At 53.9% G+C, this 26,079-nt stretch overlaps 1 protein-coding gene across 9 annotated transcripts in view; it reads right to left on the minus strand.

Annotated features, from left to right (window-relative positions):
* LOC133750191 (katanin-interacting protein-like) overlaps nucleotides 1–26,079 on the minus strand; it is a 189,675-nt gene that overhangs the window by 93,903 nt on the left and 69,693 nt on the right. For 7 of the 9 annotated variants that reach the window (XM_062179618.1, XM_062179615.1, XM_062179619.1 and 4 more), the window contains 3 exons: nucleotides 24,984–25,153; nucleotides 22,654–22,751; nucleotides 10,018–10,149 (listed from right to left, as the gene is read on the minus strand). In XM_062179618.1, coding sequence (XP_062035602.1) covers nucleotides 10,018–10,149; nucleotides 22,654–22,751; nucleotides 24,984–25,122 — 369 coding nt within the window. In that variant the 5' untranslated portion in view covers nucleotides 25,123–25,153. The remainder of the gene's footprint in view (nucleotides 1–10,017; nucleotides 10,150–22,653; nucleotides 22,752–24,983; nucleotides 25,154–26,079) is intronic. The other 2 variants (XM_062179620.1, XM_062179621.1) reach the window with 1 other exon arrangement.

Genomic DNA, 26,079 nt, shown 5'->3' on the forward strand with positions numbered 1-26,079 from the left:
AAAAAACGTGTTACCTTTTAGACGCCAATTCTGTTAGCTCAAAAACCAGCCTAAAATATGCAACATTAAAATTTTTATTTATTTTTATTTCATTTGAAGGCAGAGAGAGAGAGAGAGAGAGGCAGACACATAGAGATCTTCCATCCACTTGGGTTTACTCCCCAAGTGCCTATAAAAGCTGGGGTTGGGCCAGGCCACAGCCAGGAGCCAGGACCTCAATGTAGGTCTCCCCTGGGGGGTGGCAGGGATCACCATCCGGTGCCTCCCAGGTGCACACCAGCAGGAAGGTGGAACTGGATGTGGCAGCAGGACTGGAACCACAACTCTCTGGTAAGGGCTGTGGGGGTACCACGCAGTATCTTAAGCACTGTGCCAAACGCCAGGCCCTAAGATCTCGTCTTTAGCAAACATCCCAAGTGGTGCCTGTGTGTGTCAGATCTTGAGGACCGCCGCTCTCCTTTCCTTCTAACCGTGGTTCTCAAACACTGCTGCAAAGCCAGTCTCGTAGGAGGGACAGGACAGAGTCCCAATCAGAACCTCCAAGGGACAGGCCCGGCACGGTCGTGTTTTCCGTGATTGTTTTTTTGCTCTAGATTTGGAGCTGCTTGTGCATTTCACGCTCAGTTTGTAAGGAGCAATCCGGAGAGGTCCCATCTATCCTCGGCCCAGTTTCTTGTCAGGGTGATGTCTTGTAACAACAGTAGTACATCATCACAACTGGGAAACTGGCATTGATACACATTCCTAGTAGGTGGTTAAACTACGTCTCTCCTCTCACTTGCCTTGTGCCTCTGCTTCTACTGATATACCTCATTTCTTTAATGTGCTAGTGTTGTGTTTAATTTTACTTATTTATTTGAGAGACAGAGAGAGAGAGAGATAGCCAGAAAGAGAAATCCCAAACAGTCCAGGGGCTGAAGCCAGAAGCCAAGAATTCAGTCCCACGTGGGTGGCTGGAACTCAGTCACCTGAGCCACCCTGGTGCCTCCCAAGGTCTGCATTAGCAGGAAGTTGAGTCCAGAGCAGAGCTGCGCCTCTTGGTGTTACAATATGGGATGCAGGCAGGCAACCTCACCTATGTCCTAACTGCTCTGCAAAATGCCTAACCTGCTTTTTTTTCCCTTTCTATTTTGAAACCATGTAAAAGCACAGAAAATTGATCATGATCGTATAATTAACACCCAGATACCCCTAGCCTGCGTTCGCCAATTACCATGTTGCCACATTCGTCCCCTGCTTTCCCCTCTTCCGTGTTATATACATAACCTTCATTCTGATCCATTGACGCATGGCTGCTGACCACACAACCCCTCATGCCTGCACTCTTCAGTGTCCCAAGCACAGGACATTCACTCGTCACAAGGCTACCGTTAGGCTTCGCCGACAGCCTGGGGGTCCCCTAGAAGCCCATGAGTTGAAGGCTTGGTCCCTAAAGCCTTAGGTAAATGGTCAACGGATTAAGGGGGGAGACTGGATACAATTCTGGAGTCCAAAGGTGGGCCTTCTAGGAAGTCCTTCAGGTGTGGCCTTGGGAGAGGCCTGGCTATCAGCTGACTTCAGCCTAGCTTCTCTTTCTCTTCCTCACTCCCCACAGGCTCCCCCCTCCATACGTGTCCCACCACTATCAGATGCCACACTAATGAGGCCCTGAGATCTTGGACTGTGAATGGCCCAAACCGCAAGCTGAAGTGAGCTTTCTTCCTTCCCGAGTAGCTCCTCTCACGTCTCTAGGTTGTAGTAACAAAAGCTGAGTAATATAGCCATGGTACCATGAATGCATGCAGGAAATGTAATGTTGATGCAGTATCATTTTCAAGGCCTTGTGAATTTCGGGAAACCACCCTTCAGTGGAGCAATTCCTCTGACCACATTGCAGGAGGGTGAACTCGCTGTACCTACCTTTCATCGGGTGCGGCCCCAAGCCTTTCTCAGGTCTCAGGCCATTGGTGTCTGCAAAGACCCCAGGCCAGTTGGTTTGTAAGCTGTCCTTCAACTTGGGTCTGTCTGGTTGTTTCCTCATCGGGTTTCATTTTTGAAAAACATTTCTCATCTACGTTATCAGCTATGGCTTCACTGGGGAGCTATTTGGCTAAGGAGAGGTTCCCTCTGTTATGGTTTAAAACACTGTGAAGCCAGCGCCGCGGCTCAATAGGTTAATCCTCCGCCTTGTGGCGCCGGCATACCGGGTTCTAGTCCCGGTCGGGGCGCCGGATTCTGTCACGGTTGCCCCTCTTCTAGGCCAGCTCTCTGCTGTGGCCCGGGAGTGCAGAGGAGGATGGTCCAAGTGCTTGGGCCCTGCACCCCATGGGAGACCAGGAGAAAACACCTGGCTCCTGCCATTGGATCAGCGCGGTGCGCCGGCCGCAGTGCGCTGGCCGCGGCGGCCTTTGGAGGGTGAACCAACGGCAAAAGAAGACCTTTCTCTCTGTCTTTCTCTCTCACTATCCACTCTGCCTGTCAAAAAAAATAAATAAATAAAATAAAACACTGTGAAGCCTAACTGATGGATGGCTACCTCTGAGCACCTCACCCCCAGGCAGAAGATCGATAATATTCACAACAGACTGTGGCACAACCTCAAGCAAATGCAGGCCTGGGTCGTTCCCAGCCTGTCACTGCTCATTCCAAGGAACAGGGAATCGTGGCGCCCGGGGTTTCTCTGAGGCCTGAGTGAACAACATCACTTCTCCCTTCTTCAATTTTTTTCAAACTGTAACATGGCAATGAAGATACCTAGCATTTTTTTTCTAAAAAAAATTTTTTTTATTTATCTATTTGAAAGCCAGAGTTACAGAGAGAGAGAGAAAGAGAAAGAGAAAACCTCCATCCACTGGTTTACTTCCTAAATGGCTACAACAGCCAAGGCAGAGGCAGGTCAAAGCCAGGAGCCAGGAGTTTCTTCTAGGTCTCCCATGTGGGTACAGGAACCCAAGTACCTGGGCCATCCTCCAATGCTGTCTCAGGCACATTAGCAGGGAGCTGGATCAGAAGTGGAGCAGCCAGGACATAACCAGCTCCCATATGGGATGCCAGCGTCGCTGGCCAGCGGCTTAACCTGCTACGCCACGATGCTTGTCCTGATAGTTAGCATTTAACTCACAGGTCTGATGTAGTGACGGATGGTACATCCTCAATGTGGTGCTTAGCACTCAGTACACGTTCATGTACTGTGAGCTCTTGCTCTCATTTTTAAAACCATCATGAAGAAAAGGCAACTGACAGGAGAAATTATTTGTAAACTATACAACTGATAAAGGATTAATAATCAGAGTATATAAAGAGATCAAGAAACTCAAAAACAATAAAGCAAACAACTCAGTTAAGAAATGGGAAAAGGACTTGAATAGGCATTTTTCAAAAGAGGAAATCCAAATGCCCAACAGACACATGAAAAAAAGGTTCAGGATCACAAACTATCAGGGAAATGCAAATCAAAACCACAATGAGGCTTCACCTCACCCCAGTCAGAATGACTTTCATACAGAAATCAACAAACAACAAATGCTGGTGAGGATGTCAGGAAAAAGGTACCCTAATCCACTGTTGGTGGGAATATAAACTGGTATAGCCACAATGGAAGACAGTATGGAGATAACACAGAAATCTGAATATCAACCTACCATATGACCCAGCCATCCCACTCCTGGGAATTTACCCAAGGAAAATGAAATCAGCATATGAAAGAGTGATCTGTACCCCCATGTTAATTTCAGCTGAATTTGCAATAGCTAAGACATGGAATCAACCCAAATGCCTATCAATTGAAGATCAGATAAAGAAATTATGGGATATGTACACCATGGAATACTACACAATGGTTAAAAAAAAAAAGAAATCCTGTCATTTGCAACAAAATGAATGCAACTGGAAAACATCATACTTAGTGAAATAAGCCAGTGCTAAAAGGACAAATTCCATCTGTTCTCCCTGATCTGTGATAACTAATGGAGCACCTAAAAGGTAATCTATAGAAATGAAATTGACACTTTGAGATGCAATGACTTTGTATAGCCGTTGTCTCAACTGTTAATGAACAGTTTTTTTCATACTATTTGTCGAACTCTCTACTTAGTAAAGAGTTAACCGTATGTGCGTAAAGTTAATTGAAAATAGATCTTAGTGAGGCCGGCACTGTGGCATAAGCAGGTAAAGCTGCTGCCTGCAGCACCAGCATCCCACATGGGCACCAGTTTGAGTCCTGGCTGCTCCACTTCCAATCCAGCTCCCTGCTAATATGCCCGAGAAAGCAGCAGAGGATGGCCCAAGTCCTTGGACCCCTGCACTCACATGGAAGACTGGGAAGAAGCTCCTGGCTCCTGGCTTCTGCTAGCCCAGCCCTGCCCTGCTCCTTGAGGCCATTTGGAGAGTGAACCAATGGATGGAAGATTCTTTGTCTCACCTCTCTCTCTCTCTGTAACTCTGCCTTTCAAATAAATAAATAAATCTTTTAAAAAAGAAAACAAATCTTAGTAAAAAATAAGAATGGGAATAGTAGAGGGATGAGGAAGAAAGGTGGGAGTGTTGGTTGGGAGGGTGGGTATGGTTGGAAGGATCACCATGTTCCTAAAGTTGTATTTATGAAATGCATGAAGCTTGTATTCTTTAAATCAAAGGTTTCTGGGGGGAAAAAACATTGCCAAAAAAAAAAAAATCATGTGTTTTAAGTCTTCTGGTGGGCAGGCCAGAGTTTTTTCTGTTACAGCCAAATCCTTTTGTTAATCTGTGTGGTTGTCACAGAAGCTCTCGTGGGGCCCATCTTCTGCCCCAGCAGCTTGGCTATGGGAAAGGTGCTGGCAACTTCCTGCTTAGGATGCTGGGACTCCACCTTACCATTACACCCTGAGAAGTTAAAAGGATTCTTTCTCTGTCTGTACTGCTGGGAGGGTTAGGCCCTTGTAGGTTCAGAAGGGAGAAATTAAAGTCACAGGGTGTGGTGCCATAGAGACAAGCACAGAGACCTAGGCATGGTAGAAGCAGCCTACAGTCCTGAAGATATGAGGGAGGCATCATTCTTCTTTTGGGGCCCCTGCCTCCCCTCTCTGTCTCCTCACCCTCTGCTCTCACTCCCAAAGGTGAACTGATTGCACTCTTGCTGTCCCTGCGCCATTGCAGGCACAGCTAATACCAGGACCGGGATTCAAACTCATGCTACCAACTCCCAAAACAGCGCTCTGACCCAATGAGCTGCATGATGGTTGGGGGAGTGCTGGCATGGAAAGATGGCTATGGGGTGGTGTCAAGTAAATAAAGTACAATCATCAAATGACATGGATAGTACAATCCCTTTATATTATGGTAATATTTTTTTTACAAAGGTACCCAGTTAAGAGTTATTACATGGTAGTCCCAAATGGCAGAAGTATCCAAGCAATGGAACTGCCTTAAAAGTGGTCCCTCAGGGGTAGGTGTCCCGCACAGTGGTTAAGCTGCTGCTTGGGATGCCCACCTCCCATATCAGAGTCCTGGGTTCGAGTCCTGACTCTGCTTTTGATTCCAGCTTCCTGCTCATGTGCACCCTGGAAGGCAGTGGTGATGACTCAAGTACCTCAATCCCTGACACCCACCTGGGAAACCCAGGTGGGAGTTCTGGGATCCTGGATTCAGCTTGGCCCAGCTCTGGCTGTTGTGGACATTTGGAAAGTGAACCTGTGAATGGAAGATCTCTTTGTCTCTGCCTTTCAAATCAAACTAAATAGATAGATGAATAAATACAATATTATGAAAAAGCAATCCCGCATTTTTCAAGAATCGCTGTTGAAATGGATGAAGGACAACTGCAGAGATTTGCTACAGGGCCCTGTGGGGTGGGGTGCGCTGATCACAGGGGACAGATGCTTGGCCCTGAGAGCTGTATGCATCTGTAATGATGTTGAATGGTGATCGTGGGAAGACCCCTGGGCCGCCAGCTCCAGAACCCATACGATGGGAACAGACTCCTGAAGGTTTCCAGGAGACGTCCATGGGACGGGGGTCACACCTTCCCCTTATTTCTCTTGCTCTTGGATAACTCCACTGGGGGAACTTCACGGGACCGGGACATCCCTGGTTGACTTTCCTTAGGTGCAAGGACACCTTTCATTTTTAGTCTGGAGGGTTTAAACCAGCTGACTCACAGTCAGTGAGAGCCCCACATCATCCCAGCCCTCAAGCCCTGTGCAACCTGACCCATGCCTGCTTCCCTGGCCACACCTCCTCTTCCTCACCGTGCCCCCGCTCTGTAACCACGCTGGCCTCCTTGCCAGCGTTCCACCTCGGGCCTCTGCACCTGCTCCTCCAGGGGCCTGGATGCTCTGCTCTGCGTGGCTCACTCTCTCCCTTCTTATGGTCTCTACCATGATATCACCTCAGCTCTCTTTCTTAGAAGTCCCCACCACCTCCTGATCTATACTCATTTACCATCTTTTTATAATTCTTTTATTTTGAAAGGCAGAGACCCAGAAGATATGGACATACACACACACACACACACACCAATGCCCACAACAGCTGGGGCTGAGCCAGGCCAAAGAAGCCAGGAGCCAGGAACTCCACCTGGATCTTCCACATGGGTGGCAGGGACCCAACTACTTGAGTCCTCACCTGCTCCCTTGCCTTCCAGGGTGCTCGACAGCAGAAAGCTAGAATCAGGAACAGAGCTTGAACTCAAGACCAGGCACTCTGCTGTGGGATGCAGGTGTCAAGTGGCATTTTTTTTTTTTTTGAAGTTTTATTTTATTTATTTGAAAGAGTTACAAAGAAAGGCAAAGCCAGAGAGAGAGAGGGTTCTTCCATCTGCTGGTTTACTCCCCAAATGACCGCAACAGTCAGAGCTGCACTGATCTGAAGCTAGGAGCCAGGAGCTTCTTCCGGGCCTCCCATGTGGGTGCAGGGGCCCAAGCACTTGGGCCGTCTTCTGCTTTCCCAGGCCATAGCAGAGAGCTGGATCAGGAGTGGAGCAGCCAGGACTCAAACCAGTGCCCATATGGGATGCCGGCACTGCAGGCGGTGGCTTTACCCACTACGCCACAGTGCCAGCCCCTCCTAAGTGCCCATTTTAACAGCTGTACCAGATGCCTGCCCCATCATCCGTCTTATCTGCAGTGTTGAGAACTTGGTGGTGGGGACTGCGGCACACCGGGGAACACACACCTGTCCAAGGGGACACCCGCTCCCCAGCCCCACTCATTGCTATCGTAGAAGAAAGTGGCTCCTAAGCCTTCTGATTTTTCAGCGCAAGCCCCTGGCTCAGGCTTTCACACGGCATCTCCTGAGTCTTAAATGTCAGCTGAGAAATCACATCTTTGAAAAGCACCGTGCAGGTCGGCAGGGTGGAGGCCAGGAGAACATGTCTGCAGCACGCAGGTTTGTGAACGCACAGCCACGGGGAAATTGAAGTTCACGGAGGGTCTGATTGAAGGCAAAGAGGCCGGTGTGTTTCAACAGCGAGGGTCGGAAGACAAGTACCTACGCGGACACGCATTTCCTATTGTTCCATTGTGGGCTGCGCTTGCAAACAGTGAGAGGCGGCTGAGTGTGTGTGCCCACGCTTTCTTTTTCTTCCCCTATTCCATCTGCATCCCTTGAAGGCTTCTGCCATCCCCGGAAAACTAGTGCTGCCATTTGCCTCTTTTATTTAGCAGGAAATTTCCAAGGGGAAATGGACTGTGAAGCCTTAAGGAGAGCCCCCTCAAGATGGGGTTTTTGGAAAAAGGGAGAGAAAGAAATACAATCAAGCACTCACAGGGAAGAAAATGAAATGCTGGCAGAGCAGCAGCCATGCCAATTCTGAGCAGGTGCACAGAGGAACACTAACGGAACCCAGGAGCAGGTGAGGGAGCCTTATGGGGCAGGGAGCTTGGGAGCTTGCGTAGGAGGGACTGCGGGCTCACCGCACAGAAGGTGCTGGATGCCTGGCCGACGGCAGACTGCTACAGCCCCTTGTCTGCAGGGCACACACGCATACTGGGGCATGGACGCGAGGCCGGCCCTGCGACAGGTGCAACGTGGCTGAGGATCAGCCTCCCTAACAGACGAAGGCAAACGCACGGCTCCGTTTGCTCACTCTGATTCTGAGCAGAGGACAAAAGCATACTGTGTGTGTGTGCATGTGTGTGTTGTGTGGCCCGAGTTTTCAAGTCGACGAAGACCACAGCTTTTCCTACTACTTAATTCCCGTTTCACCGGTGGGCCAGAGAAACAAGGACACGGAGTCGTTCCACAGGCAAGGACAAGGACTCTTTGTTTTTGAGGAAGACAAAAATTTACAATTTACTCCCAGCCCCCTGGGACCCCCAACGTGGAACAACAAGGTGAGGCCCGCTTCTCGCCTGGCCCTCCATCATCAGCAGACACGGCAGTGCAGACACGCCACGGAAAGCAGACACATGTTCCCTGGACCACAGGCCACTCGCCTGGATGCCCACTTTCATTCTGTAAAAGCAGTTTTGGGGCATGGAATCGCCGGGTGGAAGTGAGGCTTGGGCCCTGTGGTGAGGCTGTGCAATCTGCCCATTGCCCAGGGGCCAGCTTACCAACTTGACCATCACTTGCCATCTCTGGAGAATTCCACCTGTGCGTAACCAGGTAGACGATCTACTCACACACTCTTGACTATAAAAGCAATGCTCTCGGGGTAAATGCCAGGTAACCATCCTCAGGCACCCCTGGTGGGCCCAGCCTCACCTCATTCCACATCCCATTGCTCTCCTATGCCTGCTCCCCAAATAAGCCCAGCCTCACACCCACTACACTTGCTGTTCCCTCTGCCTGGAATGCTTTTCCCATTGCTGCTTCCCAAGCTGCGCCTGCTTACCCATCACCATTCAGCTGAAATGTCATACCTAGGAGAGGCCCTCCTTCCCTCTCTCCCATACCATCTTACTGTCCTACCTTCCTGAGAATACATCAGTACCTGAAATGATCTCACTGCTTGTTCCTTTGGTTTTCTTTATGGTCTGTCTCCCGTTTGGAGAATAATAATGTAAGTTGTTTAAGAATAAATGTCTCAGCAGTTCTGTCCATTGCTCTGTCTCTGGTGTCTGGGACAGAGCCTGAAGCCCAATAACAGGTGCACGACAGATGCCTGCTCAAGGCAAGACTGGGATACACGAGGGGACTTGCAGAAGTTTGGGGAGGGGTGGGCATTTAGCCTAGTGGTTAAGGCACAGCGTAGGAGGCCCTCATTCCATGTCGCAGTGCCTGGGTTTGAGCCTGCCTCTGGCTCCTGACCCTAAGCTTCCTGCTAGTACCTTTCCCGGGGGGCAGCAGGTGATGGTTCAAGTGAAGCCACCCACATGTGGCTTCAGACTACGATTAGCTTCAGTGGGGCCCTGGTCCCAGCCATTGTGGGCATTTGGGGTGTGAACCAGCAGATGCGAGCTCTCTCTCTCTCTGCTTCTCAAGGAAATAATAATTTTTAAAAAGTTTAAAGTCCATGGAAACATTGAATTGAAAGATGCTTATTTTTTGCATGTTTTTTCCTACTCTGTGTTCCCATGAACTTAGGAAGACTCCCTCCTACTACTGCAGCTGAGAGGATATGGCAGTCTGAGTACGATGGGAGTGAGCAGCTGGCAAAGTCACGCACTGACCACGAGGACCCTGAGCCACAGCAGTTTGTGCTTGCATTCTCTGCTGCCTACGGCAGTAACAGTGCACGTCTACATATGTAGACAGACTGAGCGCCAGCTCTGCCCGCCTACCTTTCCCCACTAAACTCTGACCCAGGGCGAAGTCACTCCCTCTGGGGAGCCTTCCTGGACGCCAGTCCCCTCCTCCCTTCCCCCCATGCTTTGTTCTCACTCCTCAGCTGCTCTGTGCCATCGAGGGGCTATGTGGGGTATCAGACCCCAGCCTCACTGACCTGGGGACACCGGCATCTAGCACCCAGCCCACGTGCTCATCAAAGTGTGTTGAGATGAATACAGGAGGGAGGGACCCAGGTGCGAGTGAGGACAATGGCATGAATAACTGATGGAAAGTGTCCCAAGGGCCACCGGAGCCCTGAGCTCAGGGCACAAGGCCACGGCCAATCCCTACCTGTGGACGATCCCCAGAAACATCCATGGTCTTGGCATCGTCATCCTCAGTCGACTCAAAATCTTCCGAGTAGTCCACGGGGGGTTCGATGTGGAGCCTCGAGCCAGCTTCTGTTCGGATCTGCACCGATCTCTATGCACAAAAATTGAGACAGCTTCAGAGATGGGGGTAGTGAATGTCTGTGTTCCTCCCAGGGACATGGACTAGCACGGGAGGGGCTGAGCACAGGAGTCTGGCGCAGCTGGGGGGTCTCACACAGGCCGGCACCACGTGGGTCGGGCCACCTGGGCTCAGAAGTCTTCACTGCCTCTTATTGGAACTTCCCAAGTATGTGCCACAGAATTCTTAAAAACAACCTTTCTGGGGCTGGCGCTGTGGCGCAGTGGTGCAGTGGCGCTGTGGCGCAGTGGGTTAAAGCCCTGGCCTGCAGTGCTGGTATCCCATATGGGCACCGGTTCTAGTCCCAGCTGCTCCTCTTCCAATCCAGCTCTCTGCTATGGTCTGGGAAGGAAGTGGAGGATGGCCCAAGTCCTTGGGCCCCTGCACTTGCATGGAAGACCTGGAAGAAGCTCCTGGCTTCAGATCGGCCCAGCTCCAGCCATTGCAGCCATCTGGGGAGTGAACCAGTGGATGGAAGAACTCTCTCTCTGTCTCTACCTCTCTCTGTAACTCTGTCTTTCAAATAAATAAAATAAATCTTAAAAAAAAAAAAAAAACCCTTTCCATTTGAGATGATCAGGCCTTTGGGAAGTATTCAGCTTCTCAAAAAGGGCCTTGTGAGCAAGTGATTTTGATCATTTTTTGGGGGCGGCACTTTGGCGTAGCAGGTAAGGCTGCCGCCTACAGTGCCAGCGTCCCATATGGGTGCCAGTTCAAGTCCTGCTGCTCCACTTCCAATCCAGCTCTCTGCTGTGGCCTTGGGCCCCTGTACCCACATGGGAAACCTCGAGGAAGCTCCTGGCTCCTGGCTTTGGATCAGCTCAGCTGTTAATGGTCATTTGGGGAGTGAACCAGCAGATAGAAGACCTCTCTCTCTCTCTCTCTCTCTCTCTCTCTCTCTCTCTCTCTCTCTCCTGCCTCTGCTTTTCTGTAATTCTGCCTTTCAAATAAATAAATAAATAATCTTAAAAAAAAGATCATTTTGTGAGTTCAAGATCAGCCTAGGTTTTGTCTCTCCACTCCGGGCTCACCCCATGATCATCGTCCACACCTCCTACGAGCAGCCTACGTGGATGCCAGCCCATGGGCCTCCTGAGCCTGAACAACAACCTGCAAACCAGAAGCTGAAATAAACCTTCTCTTTCCCAAGACACTGTTCTGGGCTGCTTTATTTAGAGCCACACAAAGCAGAATTAATACACCTGGTGTGGCAGGCTGTGGGCTGACACCCAATATCCATGTCCCCTTCTCCTCCTGCACTGAGTTCCCAGAATCCCCTGCGGCTGGGCAGGAGCCCCGAGGTGCAGGTGGGAGGCAGGATGGGTGCCTGTTCTAGGCTGTGCCCTTAAAAGGAAGAAGCTGGGCTCCCCTGGCCCTGGGTGGAGGAGGCAGTGAGCTGTCCGGGGCTGTGGGGAGGGAGGGACATCTGGAAGATGCCACGGCACAGAGTTGGTGCCTGGCTTCTCCCATGATCCCCGGGCTGCCTGCTCCTGCCTCAGCCGTGTCCTGCCAGAGACATGAGCTTCTGTGCTGCTCAAGCCTGCGTGACCGGGGCCCTGCTGTGAGAGCAGCCAGGCCTGTGCCCTCATGGAGAAAGGCAGAGTCCTCTGTGATGCAGCCCATGGCCCCACTTCTGATTCCTGGGCACGCACTCGCACGCCTGGCAATCGGGTCAAACAGAACCACCTGCAGCCGAGGAGCGCCCATCAGGAAATACCTCCACCTCCCCCTCCTGACTCGGAACACATGTGTGGCCCAAGCATGGGAGTGAGAGTCAGGTCTGGCTGATCAGCCCATCCACCTCTCACAACAGGCCCTAGCCTGCAGATTCCGAGATGGGCCTGGAGCCACGGCAGCCAAGGAGGATGGCCCTGGGACTCCTGCTAGAGCCACGGGGAGGAGCTCTCTGCTATAGGAGTGGTAAAGTGTGCCAGCAGCTGCTAAGGGCCGTCCTGTCCTAACACAGAGAGGAGAGGAGCTGACAGGCTGAAGTGGAGTTCTGATGAATTTGTGTAGATGCCCTGGATCCAGCTGCACCTGAAGCAAGTCCAGTGACCCTTTCTCTTTGGCTTAGACCAACATAAATAGCAATTATGTTCCTTCTGACAGTCTTGACCCTCACCTGTGCCCTAACCTCTCCGACCCCTGTGCCTTTGCTCATGCTGTTCACCCAATTTGAATGCCCTTCTCCCAAATCTCTTCCACGTACCCAAATCCTAGGTAAGTTTGGAGACAGCGCTCTCTGCCCACACAACAGCTGTCCACTGCCTGATTCTGTGGAGGTGGCAAGATGCCTGAGGACAAGGAAGAAAGCCACATTTCAGGGTGGCCCGGAGGAAAAACAGAGGAAGCCTGGGTTGCTGGTGGCACCAACCACCCGTCTCCTACAGGCTGCCTGCCTCCACACGGCAGTCTGAGCCGTCATGGTTACTTACAGGGGAACTCAAGCCCAGTGACACTCCTGTGGCTGTATCACAGTGGGCCATGCGTGGTGAACAGCCTGAGATCTAACCTCAGGCAGACTGGCTCAGTTCCCGGAACCCTGATGCTAACTCCCTGTATGACCTAGGCAGGGCACGTCCCCTGACACCCCAGGCACCAGCTTCCCCATGTGCCAAAGCGGCACTCACGCTGTGAGGACGATACACAAGGGAGCAGGCTGGGGCTGGAGAGGCACCCACTCATGTGCCAACAGCTCTGCACAGGTGCCCGGACCTCCCCCTACCAAAGGAGGGGACACATTTCCTCCAACATGGACCCTAAAAGCAAGCCAACAACATCATCCACTCATCAGCTGGAGAAACTGCCGCGTGTTCCCAGGCTGGAGGCAGATCTGGCTGTGAGCAGGGCCCAGACTGGTGTGGGGTGAGCGTGGTGCCCAGGGCACTATTGGAAATGGCCTCACTCTTGGGTGCCAACGTGCACGTATGCAAATCTGACTATGAGACCCCCTCAGATCTGCGCGAGGCACCTTGCCTGTGCTTGTCCTGGTCCTGTGGCTGAGTGGTAGAAGACACAGAGCCCGAGTCCTGACTCCAGAACCCGAGTTCAAGGCAAGTCAGGCGTTACTTTCCCCGAGGCCCTGGCAAGACCCTTCCACCCCGTGTGAGGTTCCGCTTCCCCACATGCTTAGGAAATGTAGCATGTTGGAGCCTTATGGCCCCACACGACCTGCAACTCAGGCCAGGGCTCTCTTCTTCTTCAAATTCATTCATTTAATCTACTTATTTGAGGGGTAGAGAGGTAGGCAGCAAAAGATCTCCTATCTGCTGATTTAATCCCCAAATGCCCACAATAGCCAGGGCTGGGCCAGCCAGGAGCCCAGAACTCCATCCGGGTCTCTCACATGAGTGGCAGGGATCCAAGTACTTGGGTCAACACCTGCTGCCACCCAGGGTGCACATTAGGAGGAAGCTGGATGGGAAGCAGAGTCGGGACTTGAACCAGACATGGCAACACAGGACGTGAGCGTCCCAGCTGGTGGCTTAACCCCTGTGCCAAACGTCCACGGAGTGATCAAAGCTCACGCTGTGGCACACCTCCTGCTCCCCTCAGTGTTGCCACTGCAGCTGCCACGTCACCCAATACTCCATGGTGCATTCGCTCACGACACACCCCCAGGGGAAAATGAGGCCCAAGGACATTAGGTGCTCATCCAAGGTCGCCCCGCTAAGAAGCCGCGGAGCCTAGTGTTAAACCCCAGTGGCGTGGCTCCAGAGGCCAGACAACCCACCGCGACCGGCCAGCTTTTCCTGTAAACGGCTGGAGAGTACACATCTCACACCCTGCCAGTGTGTGCTCGCTGCTGTAATACTCAACTGTCCCACTGTAGCTCGAACACAGCCCCAGACAAAGCCGAAACAAATGGGCTGGCCAGGTTCCAATCACACTTGGTTTATAAGAACAGGCTGAGGCCGGATTCGGCCCAGGGACTGCAGTTTGCCAACCAATCCCTGTTCTAAGCCACCACAGGACACTGCCTCAGCAGGCCCAAGAGGGATAAATGTGCCCCACCTGGCGACAGCAGAGACCAAGCGGGATTAGAGAATTGCCTGCGCAGATCTGAGGTACAGGAGGCAGGCAGCGGGTAAGCCACAGATGACTCAGGGCAAAGAGCTTGGAACGAGAGAGTGCAAGGGGCTGGAAAAGCAGCTGGGAAGTCTCTGTTTGCGATCAGAGAGAAGAGGTGCAGAAGGAAGGTACCACTGTTTGCTTCCAGAACCTTCCAGAAGCCCCTCTGGACTCTGAGTGCCCTGTGCCGTTCCCTCCACCTCCTCCCACTCTGCTGTGCCCTCCTGACCACGTGCTTGGCTGCCCTGGGCTCTGGCACCAAGTGACACGTGGCTTTCTCCCGGGCTCTGCCCACTCGCTCTCAGCCGAGCAAGTGCCAGCAGCAAGATCTGAGGAGGGAAGCACCTCACAGGGCGCAGGTCCCCTGGAGGCTTCCAGGCCAGGACACTCCTGGAGGCCCCCTGCCTCAGCCAGGATGAGGCTGTAAAGACTCTGACTTCACTGCTGAGATGGACTCCCTGGGACATGTTCAACAAGCGCCCCCCCTCCTCTGCAGGAACCCCTAGTAATGTCCAAATGCCAGGAGCCTTCTGGGCGGGGAGGAGAGAGTGTGAGGAAGAGGGGGGAGGACCTGTAGGTTTGAGCCCAGGTCTAAGGAGGAGCCTGACTCCCCAGCACCAGCCAGTGCCTCGGGTGGGGCCCAGCCCCTCCCGCGGGGTTCTGATCTTTGGTCTAGAAAGGGAGCAGCCTTGACTAGGGCCTAGGGACTTATGAAGATGGCAGAATTTCAGTGCCCCTGGCCCCTCGCCTTAGGAGTCAGCAGGTGCATTTTAACAATAGAACCACTGTGTCTGGCTGTCTGGCACGCAATGCCCTGTGTCCTAGCAAAACACCCTGCTCTTCTGGGAAATCCTCTCCTCACTCCTTGGCCTGCTAATCCAAGTGGAACTGAGTTCCCTCCCAGGGGCAGACGGAGCTGTGACGCAGGCCTGGTCAATCAGAGCATGGTTCATGGTGACTGGTTCAGGGGAACCCAAGAAAGGCAACAACAGGCGTCAGATCGGAAGCGGGAGCTTCTGGTAACTCCCGGTACTCCACGGGGCACAGGAGGAAAAGCAGAGCTGAAAGCAATGCGTCCTCTGACGTGGTCTGAGCCGCTGGGCCCAGCCACAGCTGAACGTAGGAGAGCAAGTCATGGAACCGGGATGGGGCCAGGCAGTGGGTGCAGCTAAGACAATGCCTGGGAAGCCCGCGTCCCATGTCAGAGCGCCTGCTTTGCGCCCAGGCCTCTCCACTTCCCATCACAGCTTCCTGCTAACACGCACCCTGGCAGGCAGCTCGAGAGGACTCAAGGGCTTGGGTCCCTGCCACCCACGTGGGAGACCTGGATGGAGTTCCAGGCTCCAGTCTTCAGCCTGGCCCAGCATCAGGGGATGGATGATCTCTGTTTTTCTCTCTCTCTGTTTGTCTTTCCCTTAAAATGAAAATAAATTTGAGAGAGAGAGAGTTGGGAAGAAGACAGCTTTGCCTCTGATTTGAATTTTAAAATACAGGGAAGGGCTCCAGCACTCCAGGAGAGGGCCCAGGTATCTTTTGCTTCTGCAGTTTTCCCAGCCTCGCCTCCCAGCGGTTCAACAACACCCTGGTTTCACCAACATCACCAAGGGGCAAACGCAGGTTTGCAGTGGGCATTCAGGCCCAGAGTCGGCAAAGTCCTCACTGAGCACTGACTGCACAGAAGCTTCTGGAAGCATGGCAAGACGGCGAAGAACACCTAAACACCGAGGCCCTGCCCTGGACCCACAACGGAAGAATGTGCTTATGAAGCGACATATAAAAAAATGACCAGGGTCCAGAAAGAGTGTCTCATGCTGAGTGGGTGCCTGAGGAGGGAGGGAAGAGTAGAGCCGCCATCTGGCCCGCTCGCCCGCTCGCCCGCCGCCAGCCCTGGGGAGGCCCTGGGAGGAGACGGGCAGGTTCTCGCTCGGCCCGCATGAGCAGGCCTGCTCTCCCTGCCTCCCACCCCCTGCACGCCCGTGCACGGCATGGTGACTATGATCCTGGCTGGCTCCCTGCCTGGCACGCTGCTCCACCAGGAGTGGGCATTCCCAAGCGGCTGCTCTTTCCTGCCTACTCGCAGCGCCCAGACCTGGGCGGACTCTTGAGACGTCTGCAAAGGGGGAGGCTTTCAGAACCCTGCCACCCAAATCCTCACGTCCCCGCTGGCCGGCCCAAGGCCACGCTCGGCCCAGTGCACACTCAGGGTTATCTGTATCTGCCCCCCCTCTCTGCAGCGGGCTCTAAGCTTACTGTCAAGTACCATAAAAAAAAAAAAAAAAAAAAAAAGAGCAAAGCTGGGGGCGGCCCTGTAGGGTTGTGCAGGTTGTGCGCTATGTCAATGGCTCCCTCTAGAGGTAGAAGGGTCCCGACACCGCGGACCAAGGCAGGCCTGGGGTGGGGAGCGCCTCGCTTGATCTGTCCTTCCCGTATTTGTCTGATCTCCTCCAAGTAACAGCGCTTGCTGCGCGGACGGTCTGTGTTGGGCAAGGTCACGGGAAAGGCCGACGCTTATTGTCCTCACTGTGGGGGTTTCGCAGCTCAGAAAGAGAAAGAGGATGGCAAAGGAAAGGGCCCCCACTGCTTCACATTTGCACCGGCGAGCTTTCCAGAAGGTACTTCGGCTGCCTTGGCCACAACAAGAAACCGGATGTGGCAGAGGAGGGGGAGCAGAGCCTCTGCTTTAATCATCGCAATGAACTTGCTTTTGAGACCTTTAAGGAAAGCCCACCCCACAGTAAATTGTGGAAGGCCAATCCCTTCACTACCAATTTAATGCTGGGCGCCGCCGACGTTCATCAAATCTGACAGCATTTTGGTAAACGACGGCTGTGTTGATTAGGCCGCTGTCCACCCAAGTATTACAAGGCTGAGGAAGCCATAAATCTTAATCCACTGATAGCAGCAGAAAGATCTAAGGCCTGGAAGTGGGGGTGGGGGTGGGGGTGGGGGGGAAGGACAGTAGGAGCAAGAGCCCATTTATCACCACAGCCTATTCCACGGCCAAAGTGGCAGCCTGGAAGCCTGCACGGCCGCCACCATTAACCTCCAGAGCCCTGGCATCGGGGTGTTGGGAAAGGGTGTTAGCGGCACGGGTGTCTGAATGACTTGGTGATCCGGGAACCTTTAGGCCTGGGCACCTGTGAGGCAGCTCTACCCCAGAGGGCTCCCTTAGTGCTGTGCAAGACCATCAGAAGGGAAACCTGCGCCACAGGAAGAGGCTAACGTACTGTGTGTGGTCCGTGACCCTGGGATGTGGGGTGCCACAGAGTTCTGGGGAGCCAGTAGAGGAGGGAAGAGGGTGAGCTGGGAGGGGTGGGTAACACAGGGCTGGCTGGAAATACGGCTGCGACTCCAGGCACTTGCTGTGTATTGGGACCACTGTGTCATACCACTGTGTCCCTTGTCATCCCAGCTGTGCCTAAATGGAGTGATCAGTCCTGCTGGTACTCCTGGTGGGCACTGTCATTTGGGAGAAGCCCCCAGACTGGGAGAAGGCTGTGGTCTCTCTCCAGAGGGCGTGGCTTTTGAGAACTGGTCACCGGGCATTGGGGATTTTGCTGCTTAACCACTCCGCCCACCCTGGCTGCCTCCGAGGATGGTGGGGCCCATGAGGAAGGGGCTAGGACAAAGAGACTGTCTATGTGCCCCACAGCACCCTGCTTCTCAGGGACCAGCCCAGCCTCCTCTCCCTCGTGACAGTGACATCGGCGTGGTGGGCACACCAAGTCTATTTGTGCCATCCTGGCTCTCGTCTCCTCCAGGAGAAGCTCTGGGCCCACAGTGCCTGCTTCACGGGCAGCTAGAGGGCCAGGGGGCTTTGCCTCGGACGACCTGGCCCCAGCTCCAGCTGCAGCCGCGGACGCAGGAGTGAGCAGCACACCCAGGCTGCGCGCCCGAGGAACGAAGAGGGGCTGGCAGAGTCAGGTGGTCTTGCTCTTGGAAAATGTCAACTACCGCATATTGAGGGAGTGAAAACCTGACATGGAGCAGGTGCGGGGGGCCAGAGAACAGAGGCCGGAGAGTGGGGGGCTGCGCCGGGAGGTGGAGAGAAGAGAGCTGCGTTTGGCTCCCAGCGCCCTCTGCAAAGTGCTTCGTGCACACAGCAGCTGGGAACCATCCCTGAAGCACCCAGACATGGCCTCCTCTTTCAACCCTCTGGGGCAGCTCCTCACATCTGGATTAAAATCCAAGCTCCTTGTGGTTGTCTTCCAGGTACTGTGTGATCCAGCCCCGCCCATCTATGACCCCAAAGCCCCCCGCGCCCTCTCCACTGCAGTGTACTGGTCATGCCCGCTGCCTGCCCTAGCCCCTTCCACTGCCCGCCCCCCACTGTGCCTTCTACCTGGGGCACACTCCCCTGCAGCTCCCTGGGGCTGCCACGGGCTGCCGCGCAGTCTCCGCGCAGCCAGGGCCCCTGGGGACGAAGCTGCGGCAGACGCGTGTGTTTTCTCTCCTTGTGTATCAACGTGCTTGCCCTTGGCCTCCTACCAACTCCCTGTAGCAGGAGCTCCAGGGGCGCAGGGCCCAGGCCAGCCACATTGCCTGCTGCGACCCCAGCACCCATCCTGTGCCCCAACCTTAGGAGGGGCACCAGGACAAGCCCGGAGGGAAGGGCCGAGTGGGTACAGGGCCCTGCTGCAGCGAGGAGCCCCGGGGTCTCCAGGCCAGCTGCCCTCCCCGTCCAGACCCGATGGAATCCAGCAGTGGTCAGGCCTCTTATTCACAAGGCACTGGCGAGGCACTGGCCCAGCCGATCCTTAGCGACTCTGCCCAGGGCAGGCGATGTTACCGACTCTGCTCCACAAAGCACAAGGTGACACAACTTACCTGAGACCGCTCAACTACTGGGGGGTGGAGCCACGGCCTTGAACCCAGGCTGCTCTTGACAATTTCTCGGGTGTACGTGCCACCTGCCCCAGGTGCTCCCACCCTGACTGCAGACAGTCCCTCTCTGATGGACCACCCTTTTCCCACACTGCACACTGCACACAGCCTTCACAGCAACCACGGGACCAAAGCCGAGAGAGGTTGTGTCGCCTAACAGGGCGCACAGCTGGGTTAGCAAGGCGCATGGCTCAGAGATGCTGTGTTACCGCTCCAGGACACACAGTTAATAAGTGTCCAAAGCCTATTCCCTCCCACTGTCTGGGGACCCCAAAACCCAAATGCCCCCATGAGCCAGTGGGAAATGGAAACCTGGAAGGAGAAAGGCAGCGGCCCAAGCCTGAGAATAAACTGCAATGGCCACAGGCCTCAGCTTTGGGGCACTAAGGGAGTGGTGGGGCCTGCGGCCAACAAGAGGCCTTGTGCCCTGCTCCCAGGGGACGACTGCTGGTGGCTGCCTAACACTAGGACAGCCCAGCTTGGGAGCCACAACTTCCATTTTTCCAAGGAAATAGGACTCCAGATATTTTCTATACAAAATCTTTTGGGGCCAGTGTTGTGGTGTAGCAGGTAAAGCCACGACCTGAGACACTGGCATACCATATGAGCACCGGTCTAGTCCCAGCTGCTCTACTTCCAATCCAGCTCCCTGCTAATGGCCTAGGAAAAGCAGCGGAGGATGGCCCAAGTGTTTGGGCCCCTGCCACTCACATGGGAGACTTGGATGAAACTCCTGGCTCCTGGCTTCAGCCTAGACACCACTGACCATTACAGCCATCTGGGGAATTAGGAACCAGCGGATGGAAGATCTCTCTGTCTCTCCCTCTCTCGCTGTAACTCTTTCAAAGTTAAAAAAAAAAAAAAAAAAAACTTAAACAACAACTTTGAAATATAAATGTTGGCAGGAACCGAGGTCTTTGTTACACTGCGGGCACCACGCATGATCTGGAGGCAAGTGTGCCCATCATCCTCAAGCTGCTGACTTCCAGGCTCCAGCAGGCCATATGCTTGACATAACCGTCACACCCTCCTCCCGGCTGGGCAGCCTCCCCACGGGGTCACAGCCAGCACTCCCAGGGCAGGAGCTGAGCCTTCTTTGATTTTTTTCTGTAACTCCAGAGCCTAGCACGGTGCCTGGGCCCTGGCAGGTGAAATTAGTCGATGATTTTGTTCACGAAATGAATGCTCCCTCCATCCAGTCCCCATTTGTCTAAATCTCTGGGAGCCACATTTGGGTGGCCTAGAGCCCATGGCAGGGGAAGGGCGTTAGGCTTTGTGCCACTCTCCTCCTAGGGGGCCTGGCTGATTGGTAGAGATCAGAGAGCCAAACGCGGTACTTCTCAGTTTCCCTTGGGCTCCGGGTATGATTTAGGGTCACCAATCAGGTGGCCTCACAAGACAGGGAAAGCAGAAGTGAGGAAAGGAGGGGACAGACGCAGGCTGTTTCAGTGCTGAGCACAGGTGGCCAGGCCATGGGCAGGGTCTTCCTTCCAGGTCAGTGCTAACAGGCACAGGGACATCTTGAGGCCAAAGGTTGGCTTCCTGATTCCCAGACAGCAGCTCAGGAGACCTTCTGCTTCTGGTCCCCACCAGGCAGCTGACGGCTAAGTGGCTTCCCTCCCATCATCATTCCCGCAGGCTCAGCTCAGAGCCCACTCCTCACGCTGGCCCAAGGCTTGTGCCAGCACCCGGATTCTCTGCACCACAGCCCTTTCTGCTTAAAATAGCCGGAGTGGTCTCTTCGGGCAGGCACTGAGTGACCCCGACTGATGGAGTGCAGAAGGACAATCACAGCCCTCGGAGCCTCGGGAAGCCAGGAAATTAGGCATGATTAGGTGCTGCGAAGCGAGGACCTCAAGGAGAGGCTGGGGAAGGACGCTAATTAATCCGAGGCCAAGTCTTTTAAATGGCGCGGAGTCTGGGGCCGGCCATGAAGTCACAGCCAGGAAGACACAAATATGGCTCCTGATAATAGAAGGCACTCAGAACCACTCCAAGAACTGTCAGGAGTGAGAGGTGGAGAAAAGGCCTCGCTAATGAGAAATTAACATTCATGGCTGGGGACAGAAGCAGGCCTCAGGGCCGCCTGCACCGGTGTGGAGATAAGGCAGGGACAGCCTTCCCCCAGGAAGCACACACTTGAGCGTGCCCTTGTCGGGAGGCAGAAAGATCACACCGGCTTTGGGGTTCCCGGCCCAGGGTTCCAATCCCAGCCAGGCACCCGAGTCTGGACAGCAGCACAATGACCTTCAGGGTAACCGCACAAAGGGGTGCAGAAAGCCCAGGAATGCCTTTATATCGCCCCCTACCTTTGCAACAGGGCAAAATGCAGCTCTGAATGCTGGTGAACACAAGGTTCATAACAATAACAACAACAACAATAATAATAATTTAAAAACCTGCCGTGTAAGCCTCACCAAGTTAGGTCTCTGGGAGGGGAGCTTGGGTATCTGTGTTTTTTTTTATTATTTTTTTTTAAGATTTTATTTATTTATTTGAAAAGTAGAGCTACAGAGAGAGGGAGGGACTGAGAGAAAAGCCTTCCATCCACTGGTTCACTCCCCAGATGGCCACAATGGCTGGAGCTGGGCCCCTCTGAAGCCAGGAACCAGGAGCTTCTTCCAGGTCTCCCATGTGGGTGCAGAGACCCAAGGACTTGCGCCATCCTCCAGTGCCTTCCCAGGCCATAGCAGAGAGCTGGATCAGAACAGGAGCAGCTGGGACACAAACTGGCACCCACATGGGATGCCCACGCTGCAGGCAAAGGCTCAACCAGCCCCTGGGTACCCACGTTTGAAAAATCTGCCCAGGGGATTCAAATAGGTAGTCAAGGCAGGGACCACCTTGAGGCCAGGTATGGAACGAGTGGCGGCAGGATATGGTATCAAGGACAACACGGGCAAGAGCGAGAAACTTGGCATCAAAGGTCTAGGTTGGAGTCTTGACCCTGCCACGTCTTAGCTGTGACCTTGAAGAGCTCGCTGAACTTCTCAGAGCACCTGTCCCCTCAGCTCCCATGCAGGAAGGCACTGGGCTGCACCCTGGAGGTCTCTTGGCAGGATCGAGGAGAGGAGACACACGTGGTGTCTAAGCTTGGTCCCGCCTGGTCCCCGGGATAGCTGCTCAGAAAGGCAGGCTGCTGACCTGAGCCGCATCCGCAGCAACTCAAACTGACCTCTGGATCCTCTGAGGCAAGGGCTTTGTGCCACTCACTCACTGTGCCCCTGGCGTCTAGGAGCATGCATGGCATACAGCAGGTGCTCAATAAAAAATCTGCTGTAAGACTAAGTCATTGCGAGGGAGCAGAGTCTGACCTCCCCACGCTCCCGAGTGGGGCCGGGATGACCCTATCCAGAAGGGAGGACCACACGGCAGAAAGAGGACGGCGCGCCCAGAACGGGCACCACTAGGGTGCCCGGCCACACCCACCGGCTGCCCTGGGGGATCTGAAACGCTCTGATCTGTTTCCAGCCCCTCGACCGTCCCACGCCCTATTTTAAAGCAGGAGCCGGGGCCACAGACCTGGTGCCATCCTCGGCGCTGCACTCTGCTGGGGGCCGTCTGTGAACCGTGTCGCAAGGCGTCTTCGGCTTCTCGAAGCAGGGTTCTTCGTGCGCAATCTGCGGCAGAGGCAGCGAGGACACTGGTGAGGCGCTGATGGCTCGCTCGCGCCCAGGGGTGTTTCGTAACAGGCATCTAAGGTGCGTGTCAGTGTGCCCCAAAGTCTTGTATGGGAGGACGCTCCCTGCAGTGCTGTGTGCAGTGGCGGTGTGTGTGTGTGTGTGTGTGAGTGTGTGGTTAGGAAGCAGGCTAACCACCCAGCGACCAGGGGAACTGAGCCACAGCACGTCAGCACTGCAGGGCGACAAGCAAAATGTGCTGTCCCATCAGGCAGATGGAGATGTGCAAACCATGTATCTCCAAGATACAGGGGCCTGGGAAGGCACTGCTTGTGCACCAGGTCACTAGCTGGACTAGCCAGGGAAACAGGATAGATTTAACTGGTGAATGAATGAATATATTGCTGGCACGCCCAGGATGGCGAATCCTGCTCTCTGCTCCTCCCTGAAACCTGGACCAGGAGGGGCACAGGTTTCCCTTGCAGCCCTTGGAGCCAGGAAGCTCAGACTAAGCCATGCTGAGCTGCCCTGGTTCTCCCAGGGGAACAGGCTGGAACACCACTTCCTCTTCTTGTCCCTTGGTGTGGCTGTGATTTTCACTGTTTCTGAACAGCGCGGGATCTTGCATGTGTGTGAGGCAGCAGCGCATCAGAGTAACGCGCACTGAGGTCACCATGTGCCGCACCCTTTACGGTTCTCACAGCATTTCCTCTTCCTGGCCAGCCCGCAACATGGGTGTAGTTATTCCCATTTTCCAGGGGAGGAAACTGAGGATCAGGCAGGACCCGACTGCCTGAGATGTCCAAGCTAGAACGTGGTGTGACGGGGTCCATTCCCATCTCGTTCTGTCTTGTTTCAGATGCTTCTCTTGTGGCTCAGTAGCACGCTAGCAACTCAGACAAAGAGGATCGTCTTACAGGACCCTGGCACCCAGGAACAGGCACCCTCTTTAGTTTCCATTTTAAAGACGGGCAAACAGAGTGGACGCTGGGCAGGTACAGCAGGTGAGATGCCACTGCTTGGAGTGCTCTACTGCCGATCCAGCTCCTTGCTAATGCACAACCCTGGGAGGCAGCAGGTGGTAACGCAAGAGTTCAGGTTCCTGCCACCCATGTGGGAGACCTGGACGGAGTTCCAGACCCCAGGCTTTGGGCTGGGCCAGTCTTGGCTGTTGCAAGCATTTGGAGAGTGAACCAGCAGATGTAAGATCTACTCCCTCCCCCCTCTCTTTGTCTCTCCTCCTCCCACCCCTTTGCCTTTCAATAAATAAAAAATCTTTCTGAAAGACAATCAAATAAAGGCACAGGGAGACTGAATGGCTTCCCCACAGTAACATGTCCCAATCAAGACCTGATACCACGTGCTCTGCTGTTCTGTTTATTCAACTATCAATCATTTTAAAAAATGTTTTAGTGTTTCAGTTTTATCTACTTGAAAGGCAGAGAGAGAGAGAGAGAGGGAGAGAGAGGAACCTCCCATCTGCTGGCTCACTCCCCAAATGCCTGCAATGGCCAGGACTAGGCTAGGTCAAAGCCAGGAGCCCAGAACTCCATCCCAATCTCCCACGTGAGGGCAGGGGCCCAGGTACTTAACCCAATACCTGCTGCCTCCCATGACACATTAGCATGGAGCTGGATGGGAAGCAGAGGAGCCAGGACTCAACCCAGCCCTCTGCAGGATGTGGGTGTCCCAAGTGGCGGTTTAACCCACCGCACCACAACGCCCACCCCCCCCCCCAAGTCATTTCTGATGCCTACACTAGGCCAGACACTAAGTTGGGAGCTTTCCTACGACACCTGTAGGATGCCTGTGTTTTTCTTTATAGGCCATGTGAAATCTGTTTCAGGGTGCACAGTATGGATGAACTAAATACAAAAATGAATGATGAATCAAATATTACATCTGGGTTAAAGTTAAGACAGATCGAGCGAACATCAGGAATAATTGAAAAGACCCTACACTTTTCCTTAACTGACTGACGCTGGAGACCAGGAAATGTAAAAGCTAGAAATGTGTTGCTCTAGGATAGCGGAGGCCAAGACCCACTTGAAAAATAACAAGGATTTCGCTTCCTCGCTCTCACGCCCTCTCTGGTGAAGTAGGTGTAGTGCATGCGTGCGCAGTAAGGCCTTCTCTGCGGGCAGGGTCACCGGCACACAGGCGGTGGTCCACAGCCCCTCACTGCTTCCATGCAGCAGCGCTGCTGCTTGGCTGGGAAGGGGCTGCGCTCACCGTGGGTCCCCTCGGCGTGCGAGGCACTCCTGGAGAAGTCGGAGCGCACGGCCTTCCGAGGCGATGGCTTCTGTTCCGAATTGGCCCCGTTGACGTAGACAGAGAACCCTTGTTCCAAGTGCTCCAGGTGTAGCTGCATGGGGTCCTTGGCTTTCAAATGCTTCAGCACCCTGGAAGAGAAACCGTCACTTGTTGCTAAGCCACCCCCAAGCCGGGAGGAGTGAACCACCGTGGTGATGGCTGAGTGTCTCTCCTCAGGCCCACGATGCCCACGGGGGACAGAGCCCTGCAGGGAAGGTGTTGCACATCAGCAAGCAGGAATGCACGTGGTCCCTGCCCCGGGAGGGCTGGGGCACAGGTAGCAAGCGGGCCCTGCGAGCCCACAGCTGGGTTTTCCAAGATAAAGCAACTTTGTGGCCTTGGCGACACTTTGATGTGTAGCTAACAGGGGCTTTAGGGCCCCAGGTTCTAAGAAATTTCACCCAACACATCTACAAATCAGGAAACACCCCTTGTCAGACTGGGCAGCCAATGTTTTTGCGTCAGTGAATACATGTGTTTCAAACGCTCACTCTTGATTTCTCAAATGCCATATTATTTTGTATTCTAATGCAGTCAAAACCCGCGTCAGCGCAGGCCCTGGCTTGCGAGTAATTTACGACTATCACACTCCGGCTGGGAGGGGCTGAGCGTGAGCGTGGCCAGGGCTGCGGTTTAGCTTTCCCTAAAGCCCAAACCTCAAGCCTGCAGCGTGGTCCTGTCCACCTTCCTGACGTGGCTCTCCAGTCTCCCCAGAACTGCTTCCTGTCACCCAAAACGGGCCAGTGTCTTTAACAAACACCTGTACCCACCCCCGCTACAACTCGATTCACGGACAACCAAACAACCTGGCGACAGGTGTGCGTCCTCTGTAGTCACGAAGTAAGTACCCACCAAACGGGCAACATTACAAAATGTCTCAATGGCGGGAATCACATAAAAGGCAGGCCCGACAAAGTCCGTTTGCAGTGCATGTATGACAGTCTCATCATGCGTGGTAGTTCACTGGGAATGCTTAATTAGCCAACGCAGAACCGCTGTTCCCGGGGCCAATACA

Source organism: Lepus europaeus, chromosome 21 (genome assembly GCF_033115175.1).
Source record: "Lepus europaeus isolate LE1 chromosome 21, mLepTim1.pri, whole genome shotgun sequence".
Classification (NCBI taxonomy): domain Eukaryota; kingdom Metazoa; phylum Chordata; class Mammalia; order Lagomorpha; family Leporidae; genus Lepus; species Lepus europaeus.